At 37.0% G+C, this 15,175-nt stretch overlaps 1 protein-coding gene across 2 annotated transcripts in view; it reads left to right on the top strand.

Moving 5' to 3' along the window:
* Positions 1-15,175, top strand: part of LRPPRC (leucine rich pentatricopeptide repeat containing) — a 161,141-nt gene that overhangs the window by 23,980 nt on the left and 121,986 nt on the right. For both annotated transcript variants that reach the window (XM_039529687.1, XM_039529688.1), the window contains exons 3-11: positions 256-378; positions 1,263-1,384; positions 1,480-1,538; positions 2,438-2,524; positions 5,236-5,362; positions 6,564-6,708; positions 7,599-7,756; positions 8,096-8,201; positions 8,295-8,402. In XM_039529687.1, coding sequence (XP_039385621.1) covers positions 256-378; positions 1,263-1,384; positions 1,480-1,538; positions 2,438-2,524; positions 5,236-5,362; positions 6,564-6,708; positions 7,599-7,756; positions 8,096-8,201; positions 8,295-8,402 — 1,035 coding nt within the window. The remainder of the gene's footprint in view (positions 1-255; positions 379-1,262; positions 1,385-1,479; positions 1,539-2,437; positions 2,525-5,235; positions 5,363-6,563; positions 6,709-7,598; positions 7,757-8,095; positions 8,202-8,294; positions 8,403-15,175) is intronic.

Raw genomic sequence — 15,175 nt, 5'->3', positions numbered from 1 at the left:
ATTTTTTGGCTCCAAAGGACAGCGTTATATCGTGGTAGAGGTGTGTATTTAAAATCTAAAATCATTTTTTATGTTGCTAGATCAAGGGGCAGTGGAACAATGAAATGTACTCATTCTTCTATTAACATTTTTTCCCAGAGACTCCCTCATATAGCTTTCACTCATGGTGCACAGTTTCTTTTGTATATTTTTTTGTAATGAACATTTTTGTTTGACTAGCATTTTATCTCTAAGTACAGTGTTGTTTTATTGCAGGGTATCCAAGTAGTAACCAGGCCCTGCTTCTGTTGCGAAGTTGTGGTTCCTTGTTGCCTGAGGTCCCATTATGTGAAAGAACAGAACTAGCCCACATGATATGGGGCAAATTGCAAGACTTGGGTATGTCTTTTCATATGTTTGACTACAATAAAGCATATACGTATGATAGCAGTATATTCTATTTGCTTTCTTGGAAACAAAACGTAGAATGCATTTTAGTAATGTTAAATGCTGAATTGTTATGTTTTACTGCAGGAATTTTTCCTTAAACATTGGCAAATATAACCTTATATTTTCCACCCAGTTTTTTTGAGGCTAGAGACCTGTTTGCCATTCTGAGAGTTATACTGACATCTAGGGGTACTAACAGTGAACCTGAGGTTTTTTTTTCCCCATTGCTTATATCAGATAGTTGCTTTTGTTTGTTGTTGTTGTGACAGATTATAGTTCTTTAATATTGTAACACTGAATCTTGTATTGCTAAATTATTAGTTATTAATTATTTTCCTCAACAGCTGGCAGTCCCAGTGTTCTAGTGTTAAAAGCTATATATAGCCAAATTGCTATTTCATTCTGAGAACCATTAGAATGACAATTTATTATCCATTAATGTCCATCTTCTGAAATATATGCGTGATACTGTGTTCTTAAAAGTTAATATTGGGTAGGGGTTGAAAGAAGTCACATTATTTTTCAGAATTTAGCAGTTCATATATAGAATGCAGAATAACACACAGGATAGCATTGATGTTTCTGTACATTTAACATTTTAATTATAAATAAATGCACACTTTATAGAGTTACTCTGCTCTGTTAAACAGTTGTGACATACACCACAGAGATGGATAAAATTAATTGATTTGTTTGTACCGTAGTTTCTTTTGCATAATAAAGTTGATACATGAAAATTCCTTGGATTTCTTTATATAACACTTAAAGATATTTAACTTGCTGAACTTGAAGCAAGCTGCTTTATTTCAATCACTTTGTAACATCTTGTTTAGGTGCTGTGTATGATGCAAGTCATTATAATGCTTTGCTTAAAGTCTACCTTCAAAATGAACATAAATTCTCTCCAACTGAATTCTTGTCGAAAATGGAGGAAGCTAATGTGCAGCCCAATCGAGTAGGTACTACTTGATGGCATCCTTTCCCCCTTCTAATTCTACTATTGAATAAATCCAGACTTTTAATTTTTTTTTTTCCTTTTTTCCCCCACAGGTTACATACCAAAGATTGATTGCTGCATATTGCAACGAGGGTGATATCGAAGGTGCTAGGTATTACTTTGCACTTTAAACATTTATTTGCTACAAGTGATTTAAATACATATGCTTCTTATCCCTCCTCCCCCCCATTAATATAAAACCTACTTCAAGTTAATTTAAATTTTGGAGCAAAGAGGAGTCAAGTAGATGATGGTCCAGTTTAGTGTGTTTGTTCAAATGTGTTGCCTTCTCACTGGTGTAGAAGTAGTAGATTGTCTTGTCAGTTCAATGGTCATTGACAAAGAACATAAGATTATGAAGGAAGAGGTGTTACCGTGCAGGAAAAGTGCTCAGCCACTGGGGAAGGAGTATATATGTTTTTTCTCCCCCTGTATAGTGCTTATTGTTAGCTGATCCATGTAATGTAAGTTCTTTTTAATTCCAGAAGGAATTGCCTTTGGTAAGTTGTGACAGTGTGATTCCTGGGCACAAGAGGAATATACATGTATGGGAGTGAGAGGAAACTGATAAAACTTGTAACGGATGTTAAACAGAATTATGTTTATATTTTAAATGACTAAGATACATCATTGGAGACAAGGTTGGGGAGGTAATGTCTTTCATTGGACCAGCTTCTGTTGGAAAAAGAGACAAACATCCAAGCTCTACAGAGTTTTCACCAACAGAAGTTTGTCTGATGAAAGATATTACTTTACCCACCTTGTCCCTATAATACTCTGGGACCCACAGGGGTACAAAAAACACTGCAAACAACATAAGATACAACATTTCAAGAGTAACATAATTGTTTAAATGATTAACATTGTGTTCCACATCCCAAAATCTGGTCACTCAAATGTATCTTTCTGTGTTGTGCCTGATGATCTAGTGCTTAATGTGCAGCACAACTGTAGTTCACCAGTTTCTATATAAGGAAAACATAACTGTAATTATTATTTTGTATCTTACAGTAAGATTCTTGGATTTATGAAGATGAAAGAACTCCCAATCACTGAGGCAGTATTCAGTAGCCTTCTGACAGGCCATGCAAGAACTGGGTAACAATATACCAATGTTGTTTGTTTTTAAATCTTCTTCTGCTTACCCTGTACATTGATAATTAGCTGCTACAAAATGGGGGGCAATTAGAATCATTGTGAATTACTGCATATAAAGACACTATTCATTCTGGAAATATAAATATATTCTGGTATTATGGGACACTGGAAGTGATGAAAGGAAGACCATTTACCACTACCTCCAGTAAGCTTAATTTTAAGACAGATGTTATTGGAAGGAGAAGTAGTTGGTTCAAAAGTTTCTCTTCCGCTGAAGTAAAACCAACTGTCCTAAATTATGTGAATAATGTGAATCCATTAGTCAATATGGTTTTTCTTTAAATATCTTTGTATTTATGTCTTAGGGTATGTCTACACTATGGGATTATTCCGATTTTACATAAACCGGTTTTTTAAAACAGATTGTATAAAGTCGAGTGCACGCGGCCACGCTAAGCACATTAATTCGGCGGTGTGCGTCCATGTACCGAGGCTAGCGTTGATTTCCAGAGCGTTGCATTGTGGGTAGCTATCCCATAGTTCCCACAGTCTCCCCCGCCCATTGGAATTCTGGGTTGAGATCACAATGCATGATGGAGCAAAAACAATGTCACGGGTGATTCTGGGTAAATGTCGTCACTCAATCCTTCTTCCGTGAAAGCAACCGCAGACAATCATTTCGTGCCCTTTTTCTCTGGATTGCCCTGGCAGATGCCATAGCATGGTAACCATGGAGCCCATTTAGCCTTTTTTCACTGTCACCGTATGTGTACTGGATGCTGCTGACAGACGCGGTACTGCAGTGCTACACAGCAGCATTCATTTGCCTTTGCAAGGTAGCAGAGACAGTTACCAGCCCTGTTGCACCGTCTGCTGCTTTGGAAATTGGCGATGACAGTTACCAGTCATATTGTACCGTCTGCTGCTGTCATGGGTGCTCCTGGCTGGCCTCGCTGACGTCGGCCGGGAGCGCAGGGACAAAAATGGGAATGACTTCCCAGGTCATTCCCTTCTTTATGTTTTGTCTAAAAATAGAGTCAGTCCTGCCTAGAATATGGGGCAAGTCTACTAGAGAACCAGAGAGCACAGCCGCTCCGGGTCAGAGCCCCAGATATCCTGCAGAAATGATGAGCTGCATGCCATTCTAGGGGGTGCCCCTGCAACAACCCCACCCTTTGCTTCCCTACTCGCACACCCCTCCTGGGCTACCATGGCAGTTATCCCCCCATTTGTGTGATGAAGTAATAAAGAATGCAGGAATAAGAAACACTGCCTTTTTAGTGAGATAAAATGAGGGAGAGGCAGCCTCCAGCTGCTATGGTATTCCAGGCAGGACATCTCCATTACTCATTAAAGGGGGGGGGGGGAGAGAGGAGCACAGCCTCCCGCTGCTATGATAGTCCAGAATCTCCATTAGATATGAAAGGGGGTGGGGGGGAGAGAGAGGAGCTCAGCCTCCAGCTGCTATGATGAGGATGGTTACCAGCTCTAATGCACCATCTGCCAGGACTGAATCTCCAGGACACAAAGCTTAAAGAAGGGAATGATCGGGAGTCATTCCCATTTTTGCCCAGGCGCCCCCGGCCGACCTCACCAAGGCCAGCCAGGAGAACTCACAGGATGATGATGAGGACGGCTATCAGTCATTTTGAACCGTACCATCTGCCACCGGGGAGGGGAGGGGATGCTGCTGTTCAGCGCTGCAGCACCCCGTCTACCAGCAGCATCCAGTAGACATATGGTGACATTGAAAAGAGGCGAGAAATGATTTTTTTTCCCTTTTCTTTGAGGGGGGGAGGGGAGATAAATTGATGACATATTCCCTGAACCACTGACGACAATGTTTTTGACCCTTCAGGCATTGGGAGCTCAGGCAAGAATGCAAATGCTTTTCAGAGACTGCAGGAACTGTGGGATAGCTCGAGTCCTCAGTCTCCCCTCCCTCCCTCCATGAGCGTCCATTTGATTCTTTGGCTTTCTGTTACGCTTGTCACACAGCACTGTGTTGAGTCCCTGCTGTGGCCTCTGTCTATCATAGCCTGGAGATTTTTTCAAATGCTTTGGCATTTCGTCTTCTGGAACGGAGCTCTGATGGAACAGATTTGTCTCTCCATACAGCAGTCAGATCCAGTATTTCCCGTACGGTCCATGCTGGAGCTCTTTTTGGATTTGGGACTGCATGGCCACCCATGCTGATCAGTGCTCCACGCTGGGCAAGCAGGAAATGAAATTCAAAAGTTTGCGGGGCTTTTCTTGTCTACCTGGCCAGTGCATCCGAGTTCAGATTGCTTTCCAGAGCGGTCACAATGGTGCACTGTGGGATACCGCCCGGAGGCCAATACCGTCGAATTGCGGCCACACTAACCTTAATCCGACATGGCAATACCGATTTCAGCGCTGCTCCCCTTGTCGGGGAGGAGTACAGAAATCGGTTTTAAGAGCCCTTTATATCGATATAAAGAGCTTAGTTGTGTGGACGGGTGCAGGGTTAAATCGGTTTAACGCTGCTAAATTCGGTATAAACGCGTAGTGTAGACCAGGCCGTAGACATTTATACCTGTTAACTTAATACCGAGAAGTAAAAGGTCAGTTTTCAGTATAGATTTTGCCGTGTGCTTTATCTAAAAGATTGAAAAAAACCCAAAATTATGGTTATTATATTGATGATTGTAGTTAAATCCATTGTTTTGTTTTTTTTTAAACATCTGCAGAGATATGGAGAATGCAGAAAATATCCTTTCAGTGATGAGGGATGCAGGAATTGAACCTGGTCCAGACACCTACTTAGCATTACTGAATGCATATGCCGAGAAGGGTGACATTAACAATGTTAAACAGGTATTAATATTTCATGCATAGGTAAAGCTTTTCCTAAAACTGTTTGTTTAAAATGGATTGCATGATCTGTTTAATATTAGCTGATTTATTTAATACTGAAATTCCCTTTTTTTCCTCACACACAAAAATATACCAGTTGGTCTCTCTAAAATAATTCCCGAGTGGTCAGCAGTAATTAAGGAGAATATTTTTTTCAGCTGAATAATTGTGTATTTAATTGAAACCTGTCTGGCTAGTATTATACACTTTATAAAACTCTATTTTATCTTTTGATAGGTGCCTTTTATTGTACATTGTATATGTAGAAATGGTGAATAATGCTTGCTGATTCATTCAGTCTCATCATAAATGTAACTTTTTGAAAGTCAGATGAAAAGAGTATTGCACAGTATTTTATTTTCATGAATGGAAAGAGAACTTTTTTAGGGCCTGATCTTGCTCCCATTGAAGTCAATGAGTTTTTGCCACTAAGACCCTAATTTTTATAAGAGCTCCATGGATTTAAACCTCTGTGCCCAGAAGGAGCCCCACTTATTTCAGAAGAGGTTACATCCTGGTGCAGGGGTCCACCCACATGGAGCTCCTTTGCAAAATTGGGGCCTTTGCTATCTGCTTATGTCATAAGGTCAATAAATAAATACTCCCCATGTAGGAGAAGGGGAGTAAGGACACTTATTGTAAGACTAGGGTTTTGGTGTCAGGGAAAATAGAGGGGACTCAAGTGGGGGTGTGGACTGTAGGGAGGAGAGTTTAATTTGTTTAACTTAAACCACAAAAACAAAACTCACCTCACTCCCACCCGCCAAACAATCAAACAAATGTAACTAATAAGATACATGTCATCACTCTTATCACTTTGGGCCAGATTCTGCAATCCTTTTTTCAGTAGTATTTGATGTTGCAAGTTTGAAACTAATGGCAGTACTCACAGCATAAGATATTACTGAGCAGAAAGAAAGGGTGTCAGAATCTGATCATTGTATATTGTATCACTCTCTTTTCCCCCCTTGCCTTCATCTGTCTCTTTAGAATTTAAGCTCTATGGAGCAGAAACTGCATCTGTGCTTGTGTTTAGGAAATATGTAGCAAATTGGAGTCATACGTCAATGTAAATAGTTTTGGGGTTTTTAATGTTTGAGTCAGAGTGTAGACTTTTCATTAACATTACACTTATTCTCTGGTTTGTGATTTTGACTTACAGATCCTGGAAAAGGTTGAGAAGATGGAAGGCTATTTTATGGACAGGGATTTGATGCAGGTTATTTATAGCCTTGCTAAGGCTGGATATCCTCAGTATGTCCAAGATATTTTGTCGCAGATGAGATATGAAAGGGGATATATTCCAGGTAGTGCTTTCAGTCATGTGTCCAAATTCGGGTTATTGTAGCCGTGCTTTGAAATAGTACTGTTACTCAAGGTTAAGAAGGAATGCATTTTCAGTTGGTTGCAATGAAAGAAAAAGATTTGTTACTTAGTGTGGTATTGTGTATAAGGCTTTGTGAAATCCTACTGAGGCAAAATAATGCTGTGTGTTAATTAATTTTGTTTTCTAAAGATAGCAGATGTGGATTAGTCTGGGTCATATTTTAAACCTAAGGGTTTTCAGAATTTAAAAACAGATGTAAGCATTTTTTATTTTTTTTTTTGTATTTGCATTACCACAAACTTCTTAAATTTGCTTTTTGCCCTTAAACCCTTGATAATCTAGCATTTTTCTTAAAGAAAAAAAGATTTTGTGTAACTTCTGTAGTGGCAGATATGTAGGAATACAGTGAAGAGAGGTTATAAACATTAAATATGACTTTCTGTAACAATGATTGGAGGCAATTTTGAATCCTGATATGTTACACCTATTTGACAGTACTTCTAGATATACTTCAGTAGCCTTTCTCCATTAGCCTATCTCAAAGATTTGTCTTTCAGTTGTAGTATTTGGGATGTTCCTGGACCACTATGAAGGTGATACTTCTAAAATATGTGGCATGAGTCTTTCAGTTGTAAAGGAGATACTCATAGCACTATATAAACTATGCAAATAAAAAGTTTCAAATCTGAGTTCTGTAGCAGTTAGTCCCACAAACAAACTGTTATAAGATGCTTGTAAAACAATTTCTGTTTTCTTTCCATAGATACAAAGACAGGGATCATGCTAATTTGATTTCTTTTGTAGTTTAATGCGAAAATAGTTTGTTCCAAACTCTTAATAAATATTGTCTTTGGTGTTTTAAATCTCTAGATGCAATGAACTTGTCTCTGAATTTGATAACTCAAGGTTTGGAAGATACAGCTTTCCAAGTTTTCAAATCATTTCCTACCTTGTCATCTGAAAATCACAGTGAAAGCAGTATGGACTATGGTAACTTCTTCTTACGACACTGTGTAACTATGGATAAGGTATGCAAGATGTTATCTTTTTACTGGATTTACAGCTGTATGGTTGGTGAGCTTAAGGGAGTTATGAAAATGTGGAAATTGTAGTTTTGTTCATGCACTTATAGTTAAAGAGTAAAGATGGAATGCATTAAGGTAATCACTTTAATATTTCACCTACCAATTTACACAGTAAGTGGAATGTTTATGAGCAAAAACGCTTGTTGGTGTCTGTAATAACTACTTTATGGGTATAGGAAGGATCTTTTCTTTAATTGCTAGAAAGGAGTTCAGAAATTGAGAAGCATTATGTGTTCATTACAATTTATTATTATATAAATTAATTCTTAAATTTCTTTCCAGCCCTTGAGCAAGCTGAAACAGTTCTGTGATGAGTTAAAAGAAGCCAGTATACACTCAAGTCCCCTCCAGTTTACTTTGTTTTGTGCGTTGGAGTCTAAAAAAGCAGGTACTTATTCATTTGCTTATTTTAAACATCAGTTTATTTAAACTATTCTGTCGTTGTCTTATTAATAGTCAACTGCCTTGTGGATGTTTTCAGCTTTGGCAATTAACCTGATGAAGACAATGAAAGAGGAAGGTTTGCCTCTCAGACCTCACTATTCCTGGCCACTGCTTGTTGGGTATCAGAAGGAGAAGAATGTTCAAGGTTAGCTTTCTGAGACACATTTTTGTTGCCTTATTCATAACTGAATGTACAGACTGACATTTAAACCCTATCTAGAAATGTGCTTGAAGTTGAGTGGAGGCCCAAAGGTGTGTGGTTCTTGCCATCACAGAGATTTCTACAATTTTTTCAGAAATGCTTTTCACTCGTTTCCCATTTAATTGTGACACAGTTTTGTTAGTTTAAATAAAGAATTCAGTTTTTAATAGAAAGCAGAGTGAAAAACACTATTTGAATGGGATTTTTAACTCTTTCGATTCCTGGCTCTACAAAGGTTTTCTGCTGTTCTGTATCCCATACAGTAGTTCTCTGATCTTTTACTCTATGGAAGTAGGAAGCCTTTAAAAGTAAGATTGAATGGTAATGACTCACTATAACTACTGAAAAGCTGAATCTTTCTTTTCTGACCTTTTTTTTTTAAATTTCTATTCACTGATAAGTTAAATGTGAGCTAACTTACAATAATAAGAGAGGCAAGAAAACTTCCATTGCTGAATGAGTGATCATGACCTGACAGCATACTGATTGAAGGACAGAAAGGTTCAATCTTTTGGATTCTTAAGTAGGCTTAAGCATTTAGCACACTTTCCCCTGTTACACATGGGGATGTCTATAGGATATGAATAAGAATTGAACAAATATTAAATTTTAGAGTACAGTATCTAATTCTTGGGTTTGCGTTATTGGTAATTCAGAAAGAGTGGTCTCATAAAAAGATGCTTTTAACAGAAGTACTTCCCCCTTGGGAAACAAAAAACTGTCTTTTTCATCTTATCTCACAGTATAATGTGCTTTAGAATGAGATGCAGAGTTGTTAGTGTGACATTGGGTGACAAACAAAATGCACAAACAAAAAAAAAGTGCTTTTAGCAGACTGTTCATATTGCAATTTTATTTTAAATATACAGTCACATTCCAGTTTGGAAGAAATGCTGAAACAAGTATTCCCTAATTGTTTCTGGCTATAAAAGTGTCTGAATCCTTTTTAGAAAAGCCTTTATGAAAACAATATTCAGTTTTTATTAACTCTTTAGATCCAGGCTGGTGCTAGAGCACACGGCAAGTTGCCTGCGACACACACTTTCTGAAAACTGGAAAGTTTTCACGATCGCATAAAAACTCTTGAAACCTACTAAACAGGGCAGGGCTACTATATGATACTAGTTACTCCTGCTCAAAACCGTCATCCATGCTTGTGTACGTGTATAATATAATACTGCTGTGTTGCTTTATCAAAACTTGGCTCTACCTACATAATAACAAAATATGCTAGACGTATGCTGTATTGCAAAGGCTCCTGCATATTTCTAAAGCTGTATTAAATTGTTGTACCTAATTGTTGTGAGAAGAGTAACTTTTGTGATCTGAACTGTTTTGGCTTAATTTGAAATCGTAGAGTCTTCAAAAATCTGTACTACTTTTACTTGACTGTCAGTAAGAACTGATAGTAAGCATCAGAATGAAGCCATGCCTTTTCTGCCCACAGAGACATCAGAGAGTGACCTCTCGTTGGTTCTGTGATAATAGTGTGCATTCACAAAGTTAGTTTGTGAACCCAGATTAGCATCTGCTCCTTCACAGTTATGAGTTCTTAAGTTTAGCATGAAGATTCCGTGTGTGTGTGTACGTACTTATAACAGCCAGTATGTGAGTAAATTCACAACTCTTAAAGTTAAACTTCAAATTAAAGGAAGAATTTTGAGCGTTCCCTTTGGCACTGAATTATCAATATAAATATGTTTGCTGTAGATAGGTGGAATAAATTTTCTTGCCCTTTGCCATGTGAAATCTCCCCTGCATTTAGATTTTTTTGGGGGCGGGGGGGGGGAGAGAATAAAAGAGAGATTCAACATTATATTAGCTTCGTTTTTTTACATGTGAGGAAAAATAATTTTTTCAAAAAGATTATTCATTTGTGATAGACAATAGGGAAAGTAGTAGTTCTGAAAAGAACCTAAAGGTGACAGTGGACAGTAAATTATCTGAGTTCTCAGTGTTTCCTAGTAGCAAAAATTAATTGGGATGTATCAAATAAAGGTGGATATAGATAGAGTACAACATTGCATACCAGAGTGGAGATAATGGTTCCATTCTCCACAGTAGTCAGATGTGGCATACACTTCTGGGAAGCTATCTCCATACCAGAAAAGTATTGACAAATTTAATAGACTTTGGAGAAGAGGCAAAACATATTGAGAGGATGGACTTCGAGGGAGATTAAAGGTTAAATAACAACTTGAAAAGAGGTGGCATGTATTATAACTGCCTACCAGTATTTGAAGGGTGTAAACGCCAAAGGGGGAGAGGAATTATATAGGGTGGCCCAAGTGGTTATAAGTAGTAGAAGGGAAATAAAAAACTGAACATTGGGGAGAACATCTTATTGCTGACATTAGTTGTTCTACGGACTAGTCTTCCAAAGAAAGTGAGGATGCCCCATTGTTTGAGTCATATAAAACTAGAGTGGACAAATGGTTGAATATGCTGTAGACAAGTGTCTGGATTACAAGAGTAGAGTAGCAGGTTTCTACAATTTTATTAAATATGCCTATTACAGATTAGACATGTTTTTATTTTGTGTGCTGATAAAGCTAAAAGCAAGTTCAGGCTTTTTATTTTAATATTTTCCTATGGTTAAGTAAATGCGAAGTTACACTTTTTCAAGAAGATGGTATGCTGCGAGGGTTAAGAAAAAAACGACGTAGGAGGGTTACAAATATAAAGACCATTGGGACACATTGTGTCAATAGACAATACAATAAAATATCTTTGGAAGTGGAGGATGGTTTTGGGTGATGTTTTGCTTATATCAAAGTTGTATTGCCATGTTAAGTTTTTGCTTAGCATCATTTAGCCACTTTATTGAAGCTTATTTTTAAAAATACTTAGCTGTGCTTTTTATTTTTGCTTTTTATAGAACACTGCAGTATCACATCAACAGTTACTTACAAAATACAATATGAAAGGTTCCCTTTGGTATTAGAGAATATTTTCATTTTTCCCATTGACCCAGTATAAAAAAGCTTAATAAATGAGCTAAATACAAGGTAATTTTTTGGTTTCCTTGAGGTGGGTAATGGTGTTCCCCAGGAAAAATTGAAAATACTAATTTAAAAAATTTGTCAGAATTTTGTCTTTATGGTATATTACTCCACTAGAAATTTTTGGAGTGCACCTTTAAGTTCAAATTTTGACTGTACATTTAGCAGCATTACACCATTCTCCTGAATATAACCTCATCTTTCAAAATGAAAGCCTCATTATTTGGTATCTGACCTAAATAAATACTTAAATCTATTTTCAGCTGCCCTTACTTGTGCAGAATTGTACCTACCTCAACAAGAAGTTTAATTGATTTCAGTGGGGCTACTTGAGGAATAAGGTACTGCTCAGTGTGAGAATAAGTGGTAGAATCTGTCCCTTAGTAGAAGAGGAGCTGGTTTCAGCCAGATGTGGGGAGGGGAACAGAAGCTGTGGCTCTATCCACTCCCTGTCCCTCTCCATCCTCTCAGGCAGTTCCTACTAGCTCAGTCATATGAATTAGGGAGAGAGCAGAATCTGGACACCCAGTGTCTGAACCCAGGAGCTCAAAGGCCCTGTAAGATCAGGCATAGAAATGGTTGGAGGCGTCTTGCTCCTCTGCACAGCTATGTGAGACCAACAAACAATTTTGTCTAGGGAGTATGTTTAAAAAAAAAAGGGGGGGGAGGCGTTTAAAACTTGTTTTAGACATAACTTTCACTATTGCAGAATCTCCATTTAGGGCACAGGGTTATATCTTCAGTGTGTGCTGCCATTTCCAAGAGGGTTTGATTCTCCAAAGTAGAGCCTGAAAAATTACCAGTTTTGGGGGGGAGGGGCACACTTTCAGATTAGTGTAAAGCAGCAAGTCCCCTAAACTTAATAGAGAGAGAGCTTTTTTTAATGGGGAAAAAAACTGGTTCAGTTAATCTTCTATAGCAGATTGTCCATATGTTGAATAGTTTCCTGTTTAACATGAATTCTAAATAAAACATGATTTTTATTTGCTTATTTATTGTGATTTCCCCCCTACACTCCCCAGTAATTAGAAATAATGATTAGGATATATTTTAAAGTGTGCTGGAATTTTTGTTTAAAACATTCATCCTGTTTCAGTTGGGACAGTTAAAACCCACCAGACTTCTGCTGAAGAATAAGACTTGCCAGGATTAAGTCTGATTGACTTCTATGCATTGTTTGTACACAATATATTACGAACATTATATATGTAAATTGTGTCTCAAAGGTCTATTTATGGACCAGTCCTGAGGCAGGGGAGTGGAATGGTCTAGCATGCTTTTGGGCACATCAAAATAATTAACAGAAATATCAATAACTTGCTATATTTCACTGAGTTTGATTGCATTGTAAATGTGCATTCTGTCTTAAATAAAACATATACATTCAAATTTGTTGTATTTTAAATGCATTAATTTTAAATTAGAACATCAGCCTATTTTAAATAGTGAAATTATATTTAAAATCTCAATTGAATTTTTTTTAAAAAAAGGTCACTTTTTATTATGCTTCAAGACACCTCATTCTTCAAATACTTATGCAAGTGCTTAACTATGAGCATGTGAGTAGTCTTGTAGACTTCACTGGAGCCACTTACCTGTTTAAAGTTAAGTGAGTGTAATTTTTTTTTGAAGATTGGGGACTAAAAACGATTACTAAAAAGGATTACTAAAAACGAAAGAGCTTTAAACTAGTTTGCTGTACACTTTATAGGCTGTCTGACTTTTGCATTTTTCTCAATTTAGGAAATTAAAACCAACTAGCTCATTTTCATTTATAGTAAGTTTCTAGTAATTCATTTTCACATTCTCAGGAATCTCAAAAATACTCAGAGGAATCTTGCGTAGTAAAGAGATTTTTTAAAATAAAATTTTCTTAGCTTTTTCTTTTTTTACTAGGTTCTTAAAGCCTAAATTTTGGGCAAAATTTGACATGACAGCATCCTTCTAAATGTTTTTTGTCTCTTAACAACAGTTATCCATTTAAGAAACTCAGAAAACTAAGAGCATTCTTTCTTAACAGATGTTGCTTACACGATATGTAAAATACTGGTACATAAGCTTCTTTATGAAGAACATATTCATTGTAAAATACTACTTTTGGGGACAATGCAATAGAATGACTTTTTTGTATTAGCCAGTTTCACTCTTACTAAACACACATGATTGCATTCTGTGTGTCTTGACTTCTGGCTGTTTTTATGCCCATTGGTTAGGTTTGAGAGATATAAAAGGCTGAACAGCACTGATATCCTTGTGATGTCCAAAGAAATTCTAAAGGCAACCATAAGATGCAGAAATACTGGTCTTAATGTATTTGATTTTGATTTACACATTTTAAAGTGTTACATGAGTGACAGTATCTTGTAACTTCATATTGAGAAAACATTAGTATACTAATTAATAAAGCTGTGTGTCATGGAACAAAACTTAAAAACGTAAAACTGTGGACTTCTATTGTGATGATAAATTAGTGGTTTTCTGGTTTTTGCTGTGCAAATATTGACTTGACAGTGAAAGCTTTTAAAGAAAACCAAATGAAAATGAATAACCTTCTTTTTCTGAAATAGGAAAGATGAGACATATTTTGGGGTTTTAAAAACTGGGGCAGAGAGGGGGAAGTGGGAGAACTTCATGACAGTGAGTGTTAATACCAATAATAGCGACCAGACATAGAGCAACAGATACCGTGGAAGCTTTCCCACTCCTTTCTGCCAGTTAACCTTAATCTTCATCTGCAGCACCCTATTCTAATACTTACGCTTCCTTGTCTCTGCTCAAGAATTGTCCCAAACTGAGTGGTGGTTTTGTGGCAGATGTCTACTAGGGATTTGAGAGAGCCCAATAAACTCATTTTCCACTCTGACCTAAATAAGAATTTGAACCCAAGTCTCCTGCAGCTAGAGTACATAATTCACTGTGGTAGGTAGCTCCCTGTTGAAAACAGCTATTACTTGTAATATTGACTCGAACTCTTACAATGAAACAGTCTTTCTGAAAAGTAACATTAGCTGGGCTCTATATTAGCATTTTCTACATCTTGCAAACATAAAATAGAAAGTTGGTGTCAAGATCTGAAAGGTATCAAGCAAGATTTACTGTAATTAATTCTTTGTTCATAATTTTGCAGATTCTTAGCCAAAATCAGACAGAGTTTTGTTTAAGGCAGACTTGAGCAGATGATGCGACTTTAATTTAGTGTGACTTGCCTGCATGTATTTTTAAGTGCTCAAAGGGAATTCACATTTGATTATTTGCACCATAGTGCACTGCATAAAATATTCATGGAAGTGTCACTTTTCCATAGGTGGCACTCCGGGGCAAAGACAGGGTCTTTGGGAAACTTTACATTTTTAAAGTAACAAATATGAGAGGCAAGTTGAGAAAAACATATGCTACTTGGATCTGGTGTCCTGCAGCATCTGACAAATCATTTTTTGCCAGCAAAAATTCCAGTACCTGTATAGCTTGTGACATGAATGCAGAGTTAGCTAACTAGACCTGATATAATGAAATTCGGGAAGTTCTTGCAAATTTGAAAGAAAAGCCATTAAAGCACTGAAATGCCCTCATTAGAATAAATGCTGAGTGTGGTAAAGATTCAAAATTCAATGGAATAATATCAGTTTTTATTATTATTAATGTTTGTATAATACCAGCAGTATTTCTTTCTCTTTAGAAAAAAAATAAAAGAACAGCTGATACATTGGTGTAATA

The sequence above is a fragment of the Mauremys reevesii genome, linkage group 3 (assembly GCF_016161935.1).
Source record: "Mauremys reevesii isolate NIE-2019 linkage group 3, ASM1616193v1, whole genome shotgun sequence".
Lineage (NCBI taxonomy): Eukaryota > Metazoa > Chordata > Testudines > Geoemydidae > Mauremys > Mauremys reevesii.
This window is presented reverse-complemented; position numbering and strand designations above follow the sequence as displayed.